At 42.8% G+C, this 13,844-nt stretch overlaps 1 protein-coding gene across 4 annotated transcripts in view; it reads right to left on the bottom strand.

Annotated features, from left to right (window-relative positions):
* The window catches only part of ABCC10 (ATP binding cassette subfamily C member 10), a 109,886-nt gene that overhangs the window by 43,799 nt on the left and 52,243 nt on the right, over positions 1-13,844 (bottom strand). For all 4 annotated transcript variants that reach the window (XR_004538743.1, XM_033936883.1, XM_033936885.1 and 1 more), the window contains 3 exons: positions 8,725-8,799; positions 2,818-3,006; positions 1,851-1,986 (listed from right to left, as the gene is read on the bottom strand). Coding sequence is in view for 3 of the 4 variants with exons in the window: in XM_033936883.1 (XP_033792774.1) it covers positions 1,851-1,986; positions 2,818-3,006; positions 8,725-8,799 (400 nt within the window). In the remaining variant the exon portion in view is untranslated. The remainder of the gene's footprint in view (positions 1-1,850; positions 1,987-2,817; positions 3,007-8,724; positions 8,800-13,844) is intronic.

Below are 13,844 nucleotides of genomic sequence, written 5' to 3'. Positions count from 1 at the left end.
TCATGGTATGTATTGGATCCTCCCAGAACCCACAGATAATATTCCAGACTGGTTTTGGCTAGAATGGAGGCTTATGTTTCCATTACGTCTTAATCATGTAATTAGTATCAAGATGCCAAGGTTATACAAAGATCATAAAATATTTATGGATACCTGGAAAACTCTAAAATACATAAGTAATCTTACTCAAATTCCAATTAGTAAATCAACCAACCAAACTATATGGCTAAACCCCAAGATCAAAATTGGCGGTTTTAAAGTCATCTGGAAACATTGGATGATAGCAGGCATTCGCACTTTGGATGATGTAATTAAAAATGATAAATTGCTGGAGTTTTCACAATTGCAACAAAAATTTGGTCTCAATAAAACACAATATTTTAAATGGTTGCAATTGAAGCAATCTATTCAGAAAGGGTTCCCTGAATGGAAAGATCTCGCTAAATATCACAGTTTGGAATTCTTATGTTTCCAGATGGACTCAATAGGTCACAAAGCCGCACAGTGGTATAAATTAATATCCGGATATATAAATAAAAAACCAAAAAATGGTCTTAGAGACATTTGGAGCATTGAGATAAAACACCAAATTAGTGCATCTCAATGGCCACGACTTTGGTCTTGGAGGTTAAAATGTACGGTGTCAGCATCTATGAGACAAACTTGGTTTTTTCTTCTTCATAGAGCTTTTTGGACCCCTACTCGTTTACAAAAAATAGATAGTTCAAGATCTAATAGATGCTGGCACTGTCATATTGAAATTGGGACACTAGATCATCTTTTATTCTTTTGTCCATTTATCCTATCATTCTGGAAATCAATTTGGCCCCAAATTAACAGAATGTTAGAAAATCCAGTAGCCTTGACATATGATACTATATTATTTGGAACAACTATGAGAGCAAAAAGCCAAATTTCATCCAGTAATAACAAACTTTTATTTATTTTAACTGGAATTGCAATACAACAAATTACATTCAATTGGAAACAACATGATAGATTGAACTATATGTTCTGGTGGAATTCGGTATGCCACATATATAAAATGGAACTTGCTATTGCAACACACAAAGGATACATGAATAAATTTAAAAAAATATGGGGACCATTAACCGATTTTTGTAATGAAGGATAATTTTTCCCATAAATAACACTGGAAACATCTAAAGACCGTTAACATGATTTCTCTAATGAACTTTTCCCATGATAAGAAAATTGTAAAGAGGGAAATGGGGTGGGTTTTTCAATTTTGATTATTATATACTAAATTAATATTTAAAGAATATACAATAAAATTGATTTATGTATTATTGGTTGGGAAGGAGGGTGGGACAGGGGATTATTATATTAATGATAAACTTGATATTAATATATGAGTTAGTCAAGTGTGTATTTAAGTTCCTATTGAGTTTATTTGTAACACTTGTTGTAACACAAAAAAATGAATAAAGAATTTTAAAAAAAAAAAAAAAGGGAGAAAGAAAAGGATAGCATACAATCTTGCATTCCGTCTCCATCTTTTGTCATGGATGGTTGATTCATTGAATTCTATCACTATCTGTTCCTTCCATCTTGCTGTACCATGAGCCTGGAATATCATGTTCTTTCTCTAGTCCTAGTCAAATCCAGGCTAAAAGCCCATCTTGTTGAAGTTCCTTTTGCATCTTAATATCTTATTCTATTTAAAAGCTAAGTTCTTTTAATCTTTATAAAGGAAGCTACCTAATTGCTCATTTCTCCCGTTTGTCTGTCTTGAATAGTTTACAGAGCAAGGACATCTTAATAGTGCTACTGAAATAAGAAGGAAGAGGAGAAAATAGCCAATTTTATCCTCCCTGCCATGGACTCACATTAGACCTCCTGGAGAAAAGAGCAGCAATTTAGGCGAGAGGTTAGCTGGTGAAAGGTTGCTCATAGACGTATTTCTTGTCTGCTGTAAGTTGGAGATCCAGTTTGACAGCCACCAATCAGAGATATTTCTAGAAGCTGAGAAGAAAGAGACATTGATGTGTTGATGTGTCATATTACCATTTTAGGAGGAAGGCAATACTAAGGGGTCATGCAGATCACTAAGGGAGAATTCACTGTTCTCAGGGTCAGGCACCTGGCACAAAAATCAACCCTTCTAGGAAGCTGCTGCTTAGTTGGCTCCCTCTCTCCAAGGGGTGATAGTGAGATAGACATTTGGCTCATTAGATTGCCCAAGGAATAATGGTTAGATGAATGGTTGCATCTAGCACAATAATCTTCAAAGGCTCAAAACCCAGTGTGAAAAGCAGGCTTAAATAATAATGGAGTGAGCCAATCATAAGCTCCCTTCTCCTGATTCATTTAGCTTCTCCCTTTTCCAATCACACACTGACAGTCCCTTTCCCTTCTCATACCCTTTCCCCCTCTGATTCTAGTCATGACTCTAGTCATCAATAAAATTGTTAAACCATAATCAGTGGTCATGAATAATGAATTACAGGTTTGAATTAGTAGAAATGCCTTTGCATTTTGAATTATAGGTTTGAAGAGGAGATAAGTCTTTAGCATTCTCCTAAAGTTGTAATAGGTGTCCAGTTGATGTAGGTGCTATGGGCGGCCGTTCCAAATTCTGGGGCTTTGGAATGCGAAAGTAGATTCGTATAACTTCTTTTGGTATACACGCAAAGGTGAAGGGAAAGCTAGCTTAGTGTTGCATCAATCCCGAGTTGAAAAAAACATTTGTAACAATGATGTCTGAGATTAGTCCTATGGGATTCTCCCCATAAATGGCTTTGTGGACCATGCATGCAATTTTATATTGAATTCTGTAAGCTGTAAGAATCGTACCTTGCATCAAGAGGAGGGACAACAGGATAGAGGAGGAGAGCCAGCTACCCACTGCCAGCCAGTAGGCCTGATAAACAAGAAATGCCACCACCCCCTCTTTCTTCTCCTCCTCAGCTTGAAGCGGACTGTCAACTTGCAGCTGCTGCTCCTCTATTTCATCTTCGTTCTTTACCATGTGCACTACTGAGGCTGAATCAACAAAGAGAGAGAATCAAAGATAGTAACAGGATGTCAGCAATATAACACCAAGCAGACAGGGCTGGTTCTACATACGACCAGGTAAAGCCTTGGCCCAGGGCGCTGGTGATAAAGGGTACCAAAATCCCAGCACGGTCTACCTTCAATCTTCTAGAGGGATAGAAGCTGGACTAGAATTTTGGCACCCGTTATCATCATTGCAATGAGCCAGTGCCTCACCCTGTTCCATCAGAAGGGGAATACTTGAGAGAGATAGAGAGAGAGACTGGATCACGAGGGGCAATGGAAAAGTTGGCTCAGGGTGCCATAGTCCCTCCAGTTGGCCCTGCAAGTGGCACAACATAGCACACTATACCTCAGCAAGCCAGCTCCAGAATGCAAACCAGAGAACACAGCTCAATGAGTCAGCACTATAACAGAAAGTAAAGAAAGCAAACCACAGACCAACAAGTCAGTGCCACAATGGATGACATTCTGCAAATTAGCAAGTAGTAACAGTGGAGTACCTAGCATATGTGACACCTGGGGCCCATCATTTTTTGGCACCCCCCCAATCGGTACGAAAAACATGATTTTTAATAACAAGCCACATGTCACACATGAGTACCTAGGAAAAGGCAGCATTTTACATACTGCAGTGAGCAGTACAACATCAATACACCCAATTGTAAAACTAAACAAGCCAGACTAGTACAGATCAATCCTACACTGTCAGTCCTAACAGAAAACCATGTCTTTCGAACACACAGAACACACCTTCGCCTAGTATGGAATATGTCATCACAAACTAACCCCTCCCCCTTTTACAAAACTGTAGTGTGGATTTTAGCCACGGTGGTAACAGCGCTGACGCTCATAGAATTCTGAGCATCAGAGCTGCTACCACCACGGCTGGCGCTAAAAAATGCTCCACAGTTTTGTAAAAGGGGGGATAAAATAGAAATACATAGACCAAGGTTAAATTGAACCAGCAAGAAGCTGGACTCTGCATACAATGCAACACCACAGAAACAGTGACACATGTCTCCTAAAGCAATAAATAAATAGAAAATTTTTGTTCTACCTTTGTCTTCTCTGGTTTCTGCTTTCCTCATCTTCTTGTTACTCTCTTCCTTCCATCCACTGTCTCTCTTCTCTCTGCATTTTCCCATTTACTCTGTTACTGTGCCTCTCCCTTTCTCCCTCCTTCCAAATTGGTCTGGCATCCATCTTCTTCCCTCCATTCCTCCCATAGTCTGGCATCTCTGTCTTCTTCCCTGCCAGCGTCTTCTCCCAACTCTCTCTTCCCCATTTCCCTTCAGCGTCTTCTCCCCACTCTCTTCCCCATTTTCCTGCAGCATCTTCTCCCCACTCTCTGTTCCTCATTTCCCTTCAGCATCTTCTCCCCACTCTCTGTTCCCCATTTCCATTCAGCATCTTCTTCCCACTCTCTGTTCCCCATTTCCATTCAGCATCTTCTTCCCACTCTGTCTTCCCCATTTCCATTCAGCATCCTTTTCCCCCCTCTGTCTTCCCCATGTGCTTTCAGCGTCCTTCTCCCCCTTCTGTTTTACCCTATTTTCCTCCCCACCCCACCTTTTCTCCCTTTCTCCCTCCCTGCCCCTTACCTCATTGGCGCTTTCTCCCACCCCCCACCCCGGACAATAGGCCCGGTCCGACAAACCTCCCTGTCCTGTGGCCGGTGCTGTCTAAACTGCCTTCTTACTGCAGCTGGAGCATTGTAGTTGCATATAGCTGTGGTAAAGGTCGTCTCTGATGCAACTTCCGGTTGCGTCAGAGATGACCTTTATGGCAAAAACATGCAGCTTCAATGCTCTAACTCAGGGGTGCCCACACTTTTTGGGCTTGCGAGCTACTTTTAAAATGACCAAGTCAAAATGATCTATCAACAATATAATTTAAAAAAAACACAAAGCACACTGTACGCTGAGAAAATGTTAATTATCATGCCTATTCTGGGTTTTTTTCAAAGAGGTCAAGGCAGATGACTCTATGCACTGTCACCTCAGTAACAACCATACAAAAATAGACAAATACCCCCCTCCCTTTTTACTAAAGCACAATAGTAGTTTTTAGCGCAGGGAGCTGCACTGAATACCCAGGGCTGCTCTCGACGTTCATAGGCTCCCTGCGCTAAAAACCACTATTGTGGTTTAGTAAAAGGGAGGCCATAGTGCAAAATATAGATAGCAGATATAAATTCTGACACATTTTGATCACTAAATTTAAAATAAAATCATTTTTTCTACCTTGTTGTCTGGTGATTTCATGAGTCTCTGGTTTCACTTTCTTCTTCTGACTGTGCATCAAAATTTTTCTTCCCTTCTTTCAGCCTGTATGCTTCCTCTCCTCCAGACCTCATTCCCTCCCCCAACTTTTTCTTCCTCTCTCCCTGCCCTTTCTTTCTCCCTGCCTCCCTTTCTTTTTTTCTCTCTTCATGCCCTTTCTTTTTCTCTGTTTCCCTTCTTTCCTTCTGTCTCCCTGCCTGCCCCCCTTTCTTTCTTTCTCCCTGCCCTCCCCCAAGCCATTGCCGCCGCCATTGTGGAACAGCCCCCCAAGTCACCGCCATCGGGTAACATGCCCCAAAGCCGCTGCCGCCCCAAGCTCTCCTTCCCTGCGTCGGGCCGACCCGCATTCCTCTCCCCGACGTCAATTCTGCCGTCGGAGAGGAAGTTCTGCCCAGCTAGGCAGCAATTGGCTGGCCCGAACTTCCTCTCCGACGGCAGAATTGACGTCAGGGAGAGGCAGGCTGATCGGCCTGGTAGAATTTCCCGGTCCTGGCCGGCTGTGCAATCCCCCCTAAGGCTGCACCCGGGGCGGGGCGGGTCTGCGTCTGGTGCTTGCATATGAGCGTTGCTATGATCCTGGGGGACACAGTTCCACACTTACCTGTGTAAGCTGCTCCTGATAGCTCTCCATGCCCTCATAGACACACTGAGTGGGGCAGGTGGTGGTGATATTTAAATATGTGCCTCCTGTAGCCGAGACACAGGAGCATTAGGGCCTCAGTCTCCTGGGGGGAGTAATTGGGTTCCTTCCTGATGAACATGCTCCTATCTCTTGTCCCTCTCTCTCCTGCCTCTATCTCTACCTCTCTCTCTGTACACCTCTCCCTCCTCCTCTCTCTCTTTCTCGCACATTCTCTTCTCGCTGTAACTCCCAACTTCCACAAAGAAACATTTTTCCACATGTAGTGCTACGTATACAGTACACATTCCTCTATTCAGTAACATAGTATACCTTAAAAGTCATCAATCTTCAAAGTAGATCCCTTAGACCTCAGTGGTGCCATTGCTGGGCCAATCAGAGCCTTAGGCCCATCCCCAGATGCAACTGGGGCTCTAATTGGCCTAGACGCATAAAGCCCCACCCATAGGAGGGGCCTTAAACAACTTGGGCCAATCAATTGCACCGGGGAGGGGAAGGCCCACCATTTTGAAGAGGCAGGCCTGCTAGCCGGAGGAAGTAAGCATCCCTCCGTCTGAAAATAAGGTAAGGGGGATCGGGCAGGGGTTATCAGAGGCACGGGGCGGGAGTTGCGTGATGGCGGGAGAAATTGGGCATCTCTTCCACTGTCTGGGAGTGTATCAGTTGGGTTGGAGAGACTAGGCATCTCTCCCGCTGCCGGTGGTGTGTTGATTGGCGGTGGGAAAGCATGGGTAACTCTCCCACTGCCGAGGGGGAGTTGAGTATTGGTTGACAGTGGGAGACACTGGCCATCTCTTCCACTGCCTGGGGGTATGTCAGTTGGGCGGGAGAGACTGGGTATCTCTCCCACTGTTGGTGGTGTGTGTCGGTTGGCGGTGAGAGAGCATGGGCAACGCTCATGCTTCTGAAGGGGTGTTGGGGGATGTTGGTTTGCGGCGGGAGACATTGGGCATCTCTCTCGCTGCCTGGGGGTGTGTCAGTTGGGCAGTAGAGACTAGGCATCTCTCTCCTGCTGCCGGTCGGTTGACAGCAGGAGAGAGTGGGTAACTCTCCTGCTGCTGGGGTGGTGTTGGTTGGTGGCGGGAGACATTGTTCATTTCACCTGCTATTATTCTGTCCCATCTCCGCGGACTCTGTCACTGTCCCCACCTCCACCCCTAGGCTCTGTCTCATTCTCTATCGTATTATTTATAATAGGCATCTCAGAAGAGACCCAGTGGAAGGAGGCTAAATAATATGACACTGTTACCAGGGTACAATTACATAGCAACGATAGGGAAGGATAGCACTCTATGTTAAAGAGGGAATTGAGTCAAACAGAATAAAAATTCAGCAGGAAAACAAGCCACAATGTGTAATCCTCATGAATAGAAACTCCATGTGTGAAGGGAAAGAAAATACTAGTAAGGCTTTATACCACCCATCTGGCCAGAATGAATAGATGGTTGTTTTTTAAATAATATTTATTTGAAATTTTTGCAGAGAAATACAAAGCCTCAGAGGTATAACAGATACAAAACCAAATATCCGCAGTAAACAATCTCTCTCACCCCCCCCCCAAATCCCAATAATGCAAAATGTTGTACAGTAACTCTTCAGTACAATGCACAAGAACAAAGCCAATAAAACCAAGCCTCCCTTCCCTCCCCCACCCAAGGGTCAATGATACAAATAAGATCAGTACAATCTGGGTGCAACTAACAAAGATAAACTAACCAGAGGTCATGAGGAATGTTCATACCATCTAATACAGGGATCCCACATCTTAAGAAAAAGAGTAAGACGAGTATGTAGCAAAGCAGTCAATTTAGACATAAGAAAAAAAAGTACACTTTACGCAAAAGGTGAGTCCGACCTGGGGGAAAAGATCGTTTCCAATGAGCTGCCAATAAAAGTCTAGCAGCAGTAAAGAGAAAACAAGCAAGCTTATGTGCTTTAGCGGACAACGAAGCTAAGGGAAGATGTAACAGAGCACCACCCATAGTTCTAGGAAGAGTGGTATGTAAGATGTCAGACAATAATTCAAAAACCATATCCCAATTGGGAATAACCTGTGGGCAGTCCTACCAAATGTGAAGAAAGGTACCCTGCTGTCCACAATTTCTCCAGCAGAGGGCTGACACCTGGGGGTACATTTTATGAAGACGCATTTTCCACCAAAGAGCTAGCTATAGATACACGTAGCAATCGGAGAAATCCAGAATGAATAGATGTTAACAGAATTTAGAGAAGCTAGCACATTTGGTAACACTATAATAATTAATGGGTGATTTCAATTACCACAAAAAGTCTTATCCCAAATAGGAACCCAATAAAGCATACACGGACACCAAACCTATATGAAATCTTTAAATAAAGTAAACATAGACCTCATTGTAGATATAAAAGCCCTGAAAAATCCCTATCATAGGTCTGAAAAAAATCCAAATAACAACTCCAAAAAAATATCAAGAGTATTCATCTCTCTTTTGAGTTCCATAGTCAGCAAAGACAGCCAATTGCTACAGTCTAGACACATTAAATAGGTTCCCAATAAACCTCACAGAACTAATACAGTATAGTGCCAAATAAGTGAACTTCAGATTTTCAACAGCTTTCTTCCTCCATCTATTCCCTTCTCATACCTTGTAGTAAATTCACTTGTTAGAGTGCACCCAGAATGGCTATGCCTGGTTTATGCCCTACCCCTTCCTGTATTTGTAGTATTGATGTAAAAAGGAAGACAAAAATCTAGATACATGCTGGGTGATGTAAAAATACTCAAGACTGGTCAAATCTTACCTTTCTGTTGCTGCTTCCCTTTATCTCTGTGCTTAGGAGCTGCCTCAACCAGTAGCAAAATTTCAGATGGAGGACCTACAAGAGGAGAAAGATACAGAGGAAGGAATATATTGTTTTGTACAAACTGACTCTGATCAGGGGTGAGGTTAGGGAGTGGCAAGTCAGAGAAATACCCCAGTGCCCTCATGTACAGAGGCCTCCAGGCCTATCTCAATCTGAAGGAGGAATATCCTGAAAATGGATTTTGGAACCTCCTCCCACTCCGTTTTTGTCCTGGGATTCTACATATCTAATACCCAGACCTGGCAGAGAAAGGAAGAGGGAGTGAAGACAGAGGGGAAGTGCTACATTAAAACCACAGCAATAATCTGCATCTCATTGCAAAAGTGTCACTTTTACTGTCAGTACATGACAAGTGATTGGCTCATGCACCAACTGAGTAACATAAAAAAAGACAAAATAAAACCCCCAACCCATAGACAAAAACAAATTCTGCATCAGCACCCCCTAACCTCCTGATGCTCCAATAAATAACACTCTCTCCCCCTGATATTTAAAACATGTTTAGCGATGTCTTCCACTCCCCACCATCACTCACCCCACCCCCTCACTTTGACCCTGACTGTAAAATGGAAAAGCTACTCCCCAAGAAGTTCAAGTTCAGAGTCTGGAAACTGGCCAGTAAGCATTATGCTTTAAGAGTATTTGCTGAGGAGCATTTAAGGACCAGCCTTTGCCAAGGGTTCTCGGTGTCAAAGCATGATTTCTCTCAGAGGTGAATTCCTTAAAGCAGACTCTTGAGCCACTTATCTAGTACCAAGGAAACTCAGATTTTTACTGGGCATTTGTTGGTGAGAGCCCCTCATCACATTATCCCTCTCCTCAAGTCGCTTCATTAGCTCTCCGTCCATCTCCAAATACAGTTTAAACTCCTCTTGCTGACTTATAAGTGCATTTGCTCTGAAGCCCCCCCATATCTCTCTTCACTTATCTCCCCCTATGCTCCTCTCCGTGATCTCCGTTCATCAGGCAAGCCCCTCTTGTCTATACCCTTCTCTTCCACTGCCAACCCCAGACTCCATCCCTTCTTTCTTGCAGCGCCGTATGCCTGGAACAGGCTGCCTGAATCAATTTGTCATGTTCTCTCCCTAGCAGCGTTCAAATCCAAGCTAAAAGCCCACTTTTTAAAATCTGTTTTCAACTCCTAACTCCCACTCACGGCTATCAGATACCTAGTCCTACTGTATCATTTCCTCTACCATAATCTCCCTAACCCCAAAATGTCCTGTCTAAATTAGATTGTAAGCTCTTCTGAGCAGGGACCGTTTATTGTATGTTAAAATGTACAGTGCTGTGTACGCCTTTCAGTGCTTTAAAAATAATAAATAGTAGTAGTAAAGCAACAATCAAAACACGACAAGTCTACTACAGGCTCAAAAGCTAGCAAACAAAGGCCAACATCACAGGGCCAACATGGCCGACTTCACAGGAAATTTGATAGCCCTTCTCCTTCTCTATTTGCTTGGAACAAGAAATCGGGTCTCAAGAACCCTAGTATTTGAACCAATCCCAACCTACTTCACATGGGATAGAATCACTGGGCCTGAAAAATCACTTCACCCCCCTCATGTCCTCCATGACTACATAGAAACAGGTTCCTTCCCAATCTCCGTGGTTAATGCCACACGCCATTCCTCTAGACCAGGGGTGCCCACACTTTTTTGACTCGTGAGCTACTTTTAAAATGACCAAGTCAAAATGATCTACAAACAATAAAATTAAAAAAAAAACACAATGCACACTGTACGCATAGAATTGTTAATTATCATTCCTATTCCGGGGTTTTTTCAAAGAGGTCAAGGCAGATGACTCTATGCACTGTCACCTCAGTAACAACCATACAAAAATAGACAAATACCCACCCCCCTCCCTTTTTACTAAACCACAATAGCAGTTTTTAGCGCAGGGAGCTGCGCTGAATGCCCAACACTGCTCTCAACGCTCATAGGCTCCATGCGCTAAAAACCACTATTGCGGTTTAGTAAAAGGGGACCATATTGTAAAATATAGACAGCAGATATAAATTCAGACACATTTTGATCACTAAATTTAAAATAAAATCATTTTTCCTACCTTGTCTGGCGATTTCATGAGTCTCTGGTTGCACTTTCTTCTTCTGACTGTGCATCCAATCTTTCTTTCAGCCTGTATGCTTCCTCTCCTCCACACCTCATTCCCTCCCCCAACTTTTTCTTCCTCTCTCCCTGACCTTTCTTTCTTTCTCTCTTCATGCCCCTTTCTTTTTTTTCTGTTTCTCTTCTTTCCTTCTGTCTCCCTGCCTGCCCCCTTTCTTTCTTTTTCCCTGCCCTTCCCCAAGCCACAGCCACTGCCATCGGGGAACAGTACCCAAGCCGCCACCAATGGATAACAGGCCCCAAAGCCGCCGCCGCCGCCGCCCCATGCTCTCCCTGCTTCGGGACGACCAGCATTCCTCTCCCCGACGTCAATTCTGCCATCGGAGAGGAAGTTCCGCCAGCCAGGCAGCGATTGGCTGGCCCGAACTTCCTCTCCGACGGCAGAATTGATGTCGGGGAGAGGAAGACTGATCGGCCTGATAGATCGCCAAGGCAAAGTGAGTCCTGGATGATCGACTCACTTTGCCTTGGCAAGCTACCGGTCGATCGCGATCAACCTATTGGGCACCCCTGCTCTAGACCATCGCACAAAAAAAAACCGACTCCTAAAAAACATACAATGTGCTGAGTCCTCAACCCCTTGGAACAGTGCACTATTTCTGGAGCATATCTGAACATTCGTTTGGTTAGGAATAAAGTGTAATTGGTCAAAGACTGGCTGGAAGAAACCCACCTAGACTTCCTATTTTTAACAGAAACATGGCTCATTTCTGATCAGGATGCTATCATAGGTGATATACTACCTTTAGATTACAAAATTATTCCTCTATCAAGAAACTCAAAAAGAGGAGGTGGTCTAGCAATAATTCTCAGAGATCATTTTGAGTTTCAAATACTTGACTCTAAACTAATCAACGATGTGGAAATTCTCACTTGCAAAATATCCAAAGAGGACTGTATAGATAATTTGATCGTTACGGTATTTTACATGCCCTCTAACAAATGGAACCTAGCAAAAGAAGACCTACAAATTCCTCCTTACAAACTCAGTAGCCGGCACCTACAATCTCCTAGCCGGTGATGTTACTTTACACTTCGAGCAGAAGAAAATTCCAACGTAGCAGATCTACTTTCCTATCTCACATCCCTAGGCTTTTCCAAACCACCTCCGACTAAAATCCATAGGAAAGGTCACCACCTAGATTTGATCACATTTCATACCAATGCTCCAACTACCCCACTGTAAGTTTTAAAGGTGAAACCTGGTTTAACACCTCTTGGTCAGACCACCTATGTCATTTTGAATTATTCTGGATCAAAAAACAATCCAAAAGGAAACCAAGGATCAATCACAAAGAGAAAACGATCTGGACAAGAGGTCAATTAAACCCAGTAGAATTTTGGTCACACTATAGCCTAATATCCATCCCTGACTTAGATCCAAACTTCATCCTAGGTTGGAAAAATTTCAGCAATCAGGTTCTAAACGATATTGCACCATTTATCAGCCAGCTGGTATGATGCTAATCTATTAGCATTAAAATGAGAAGTATGTAAATTGGAAAGAATATGGTGTAAATCAGGAAAAGATGAGGACAGATACACTTGGTGACTAAAAGTTAAAGCATACAAAAGAATGATTAAAGAAAAGCACTGTAAACATTATTCCCAAACAATCAATTCTCCTTCGCTGAATAGCAAAGAACTCTTCAGAATAGTCAACTCTTTATTTGATATTGACCTGCATAAACGTTCTCACACAGATCTCCTATCCTCTGCTGCAAATCTAGCCGACTATTTCGCCACAAAAATTTGTAAACTGAAAATGTCTCTTGCAGCTATAAGCATAGACCTATCTACCAATCTATCTTGCTCTAGGAAATGAAAGCTCAACTGCTGACATGATCTGGAATCATTTCGAAAACCCAGATTGGAACCAATTCCTCAAGCTCTACTCTAAATATATAAAATCCAACTGTCTACTAGACAACTGCCCACCAATTATCATGAAAACAGCCCCCATCCCATTTAAAGCGGAACTTTTCAACTGGGTTTCCCTCTGTTTGTCCACTGGCTACTTTCCATTGGAACTTGGTCACATTCTTGTAACTCCTATTATCAAAAACCCCAAGGAGCCAGTCTCTTCGGCTGCTAAGTACAGACCCATTGCCAACATACCTCTTTTCCTTAAACTAATGGAAGGCCTAGTTAACCTTGATCTCATGAAATATTTAGAGAAGTTCAACATTCTACATGATTCTCAGTCAGGATTTCGCACAAATTACAGTATGGAAAGTCTTAGCTTCATTGACTGATCACCTCTTCCATCTGTTCTCCCTGGAAAAAGCGCACTGGTACTTCAATTCGACTTGAGCAGTGTCTTTGACCTTGTTGACCATGACATTCTGCTCAGATGCCTTGATTCTATTGGCATTTTTGGACAGGTACTAAACCTGGTTCACTGGCTTCTTAAAAAAACCGCACATACCAGGTCCACAGCGATGGAACATTTTCCCAATCTTGGTGTAATCCCTGCGGAGTTCCACAGGGCTCCCCTCTCTCTCCTTCTCTGTTCAACATCTACATGGCATCATTGGGACATATGTTATCTGATTTAAAATTGAAATCATACATATATGCAGACGACATAATTATCATTCCCATAACCTCACTGTCACAAGAGATAGAACATCTCACCTCATTCAAACTAAAACTGAACCCAGAAAAAAACAAGCTTTTCCTGGCAAGCCCTAACCACAAACTAATGAACAACTCTTTGGAATTAAATGGGTTAACCTACCCAATCAATTCTACCATCAAAATCCTTGGAGTCATCCTGGACCGATGCCTGACTTTTGAAGACCATACTAATGTTCAGGTTAAAAAATGCTTTGGCACCCTCTGGAAACTTCGTACCATCAAACACTATTTTGACTTCCTCTCCTTTCGATTGCTGATTCAATCTCTAATCTTAAGCACCTTAGA

The sequence above is a fragment of the Geotrypetes seraphini genome, chromosome 3, assembly GCF_902459505.1.
Source record: "Geotrypetes seraphini chromosome 3, aGeoSer1.1, whole genome shotgun sequence".
Taxonomy (NCBI): domain Eukaryota; kingdom Metazoa; phylum Chordata; class Amphibia; order Gymnophiona; family Dermophiidae; genus Geotrypetes; species Geotrypetes seraphini.
The sequence above is the reverse complement of the archived record's forward strand: the minus strand, read 5'-3'. Positions and strand labels throughout refer to the sequence as shown.